The following is a 3304-nucleotide window of genomic DNA, read 5'->3' as shown; positions in this document are numbered from 1 at the left end:
GTGCTCACTAACACAGATTTAGACAGATTTGTGAACAATATTTGAGGGAAATGGTCTTTTGTGTGTATAGAAAATGTTTTAGATCTTTGAGTTCAGCTCATGAAAAATGGGAGCAAAAACAAAAGTGTTGCGTTTATATTTTTGTTCAGTGTAGGATTAAAGCCCCTCAGCCTTGTATATCTGTACAGACTTCAGTTTTCCTGAAATCTTACCTGACACAGTCATGCAGTAGGTCCTGACAGATAACACATGTCAGGCTCTCCTCCATCTTGTCCGTCTTAGTCCCTTCCACTGGCGGTTTCGACAGAAGACTCCCCTTAGTTGAACCAACCACTTCTGTACTGGAGGTGTGTGGCAAGTCCAAATCATAATCTTTATCTGTAAACACAAGAACTGTTTGTTACATGCTACACTGAGTTTTTGGAAATTGTCTGGTTTGGCTTACAAAAACCTTCCAGGCATGTTTTTGGGGTTGGAACAAGTAAAGTAAGTACAGCTCTGGATATACATAAAGGTCCCCACTTTATTTGTTCAAGTGCAATGACCACTGCAAAGTGGTTGGTCTTGGGTGCACAGACTGTGTGGGTATCTCCAAGTGGACCTGCTATTTTGGTTCATGTATGTGCAGCAGTCCAGAGTGCCAAAGGTCTGGCTGAGGTGCCATGTAGATAAAAAGAGTGTGGTGATTAATAAATACTCTCAGCCAGTCACATTACTCGTCTCATAGCTCTGAAACAGCTGGATTCATGATTCATTCACACAGGATTAATGAGTCCCCATAATTTGTTGTTTCACGCATAGGCACAATACGAGATATTCTGTAGAGGCCTACTGTCATTTGCAGGTGATTTAACAAAGCTAATCACAGTGGACGGCTGTGTGTAATGGCACTGTGCTCTGGCGTGGCACTTCTTTAATCAGAGGCTGCAGATTGAACAGTCCTGCTCCCTTCAGATGCTGCAGGGATTTAATAAACTGAAGGAGAAGCTTCTCATATAGTGTAAAGCTACTGGAAAAGATACAAGATACAGTACAAGACACTGTAAGATTGGTAAAGGCAGAATGCATACTGGCATTCCTACTCTAAGCACAGTACATGCTGTTTTATGATGCTTTAAATGCATCTACTGGCTGGTGAGTTAATTTACCTAATTAATTTGCATTTAAAGCATTATTTTGTCCTTTTTGGTGTATTTGCTACAAGAATTTAGTTTGCTAGTGTTGATAAAATCAGCAATGTGGTAGCTTTCCAACTGTTTGCACCTCTCCTCCCACCTGAGCACTATACTCTCTGCACAAAAATACCACAGACAAGCAAATTTCAAGGTTAGGCAAACCTCAAATGGTCAGAAATGCTGCTTGCACTGGTTGTTGTGCCGCCTCGAAAATAGGACCCAAATTCTAATGTGAGGAATCAAGAAAAACCAAGTTAATCTACAGGTAAGAGAACTTACCATTATCAGTTTTCCTCCTCTTGCTTTTTGGCTCCATGTTGTCCACGTCTTCTTCATGTGCTGGGGCAGCATCTTTAACTTGGCCTGATAGGATGGATGAACAACAGACCAGGGATAAATATGTTAACATCTTAAAACTGCTTGCACTGATGTACTGTATCTATATAATGGAAGGATTTAGTTGAAAAGGGTGTGTCATATACCAGCTTGACTGTGGAGGAGTTGGTTCTACAAAAGGAGCCACTTCTATAGCATGGAAGGTGTTTGATAACAAGGACTTCACCGAAAGAGCAACACTCACAACAGAGGACATTTACTTCTTAATCTAGCAAGTACATTACCGGGAGACGAGTTGCGAGTGACTGATCTTAGTTCAATCAATCATACGTCATTCAGCGGGTAATTAATCAGAGCTGCATGTCCCAGTGTGGCGTAAATTATAAAACAACCTTCTAAGTTTTTAAAGGTTGGGAAAAGTGAAGGGATTGGCTCATTTAATCACTGTCAGTTGGGAATTTGGCTAGGAAAAAAAAGTCAATGCACAAAGCAGATGAGAAGAGACTGGCTGAAGATAGTGTGATAATCACAAGCTGGATACATGTTGCCCAACACAGTCTGAGTTTAGGTTAGTTTAAAGTTCAGTACTGATCAGCTGACAAACATTAGCAGGTCTGTTTCTATCAGTGACCATGATCAGAGCCACAGCTCTGCCTCTCTGTCTGCTCCTCTAACATCCTGTGAATCCACCATCTATCACACTAATACACAATGCAGGGGCTAACTGGATACATCTCACCACACTAGCTGAAATTATTTTATCACAATTATATTAGTATTACAATAGTATTCTAGTAAATACTCTGCAATATCATGATATTATTTTAATGCCATATCAACCACCCCTATTTTAGACAAATAAAAAATCATGGGTATGGGGTAGGAGCTGGGGTATTGGCATCACCATGAGGTTACCAGGCAACCAGCTGAGGCTCTGGGAAGTCACAGCTCCCAGTCAAGAAATAGACCAGAACATAAACAGAGCACTCATCCCACCACAGGAACTCAAACATGCTGTAGATAATCATCATCAATAAGCATTCATCTACATAAACTATATTATAAATTAAGAAACAATAGCAAGGTATATGTGTAATGTATATTAAAGGTGAAGTGTTGTTCATTTCCAGAGAGAAAGCTGAAGGTCACTGCTATTCGACAATGTGTTAGAGACCTACCGGAGGCAGGACAGGCTGTGGTTGCCACAGAACCAGAAGTAACGGGGCTCCCAATACAGAAGTGGGAAGTGGAGGTGGAGGGCTGAGGTTCCTCCTGAGTCGGGTCACGAGGAGCCTTTGTGAGAATTACAGGCTCCACAGAGAGTGACATCTCTGAAGGTGGAACAGGAGCGAGACTGTGGGCTGAGCTCTCTGTGTCTGAAGTTTAGATACAGGGTGTGGGTTAGCACTGAGGCACAATATAGCTGTGGAAAAAAGGTGGTTGCATTCAATAGAGGAGTCATGGGAAATTACCTGGCTACTTACCACAACTATGTTGTGCAATAGCTTGCTCAGTTTTGATTGCGTGGTAAACATATGCAACATCTGCAGGGCGACAAGAGAAGATGTTTGTCTGTTCTTCTTATACATTTATTTAAAGCTATAGTGCGTAACTTCTGTCGCCTCCCAGCGGATAATGCGTTATTACAACTAATAAGCCAGCGGCACTTCCATGTACACAGAGTAACACTCGCCAGTCGCCACACACCGTGTACACAGAGTAACACTCGCCAGTCGTCACACACCGTGTACACAGAGTAACACTTGCCTTTGTGGTAGGATCCACTTCTGAAC

At 41.9% G+C, this 3304-nt stretch overlaps 1 protein-coding gene across 1 annotated transcript in view; it reads right to left on the bottom strand.

Annotated features, from left to right (window-relative positions):
* The window catches only part of chfr (checkpoint with forkhead and ring finger domains, E3 ubiquitin protein ligase), a 17186-nt gene that overhangs the window by 11376 nt on the left and 2506 nt on the right, over window positions 1-3304 (bottom strand). Inside the window, exons 5-8 of the mRNA XM_050051023.1 lie at window positions 2996-3055; window positions 2690-2887; window positions 1455-1538; window positions 213-378 (exon numbers count right to left, since the gene is read on the bottom strand). Of these exons, the coding sequence (XP_049906980.1) occupies window positions 213-378; window positions 1455-1538; window positions 2690-2887; window positions 2996-3055 (508 nt within the window). The remainder of the gene's footprint in view (window positions 1-212; window positions 379-1454; window positions 1539-2689; window positions 2888-2995; window positions 3056-3304) is intronic.

The sequence above is a fragment of the Epinephelus moara genome, chromosome 8, assembly GCF_006386435.1.
Source record: "Epinephelus moara isolate mb chromosome 8, YSFRI_EMoa_1.0, whole genome shotgun sequence".
NCBI lineage: Eukaryota > Metazoa > Chordata > Actinopteri > Perciformes > Serranidae > Epinephelus > Epinephelus moara.
This window is presented reverse-complemented; position numbering and strand designations above follow the sequence as displayed.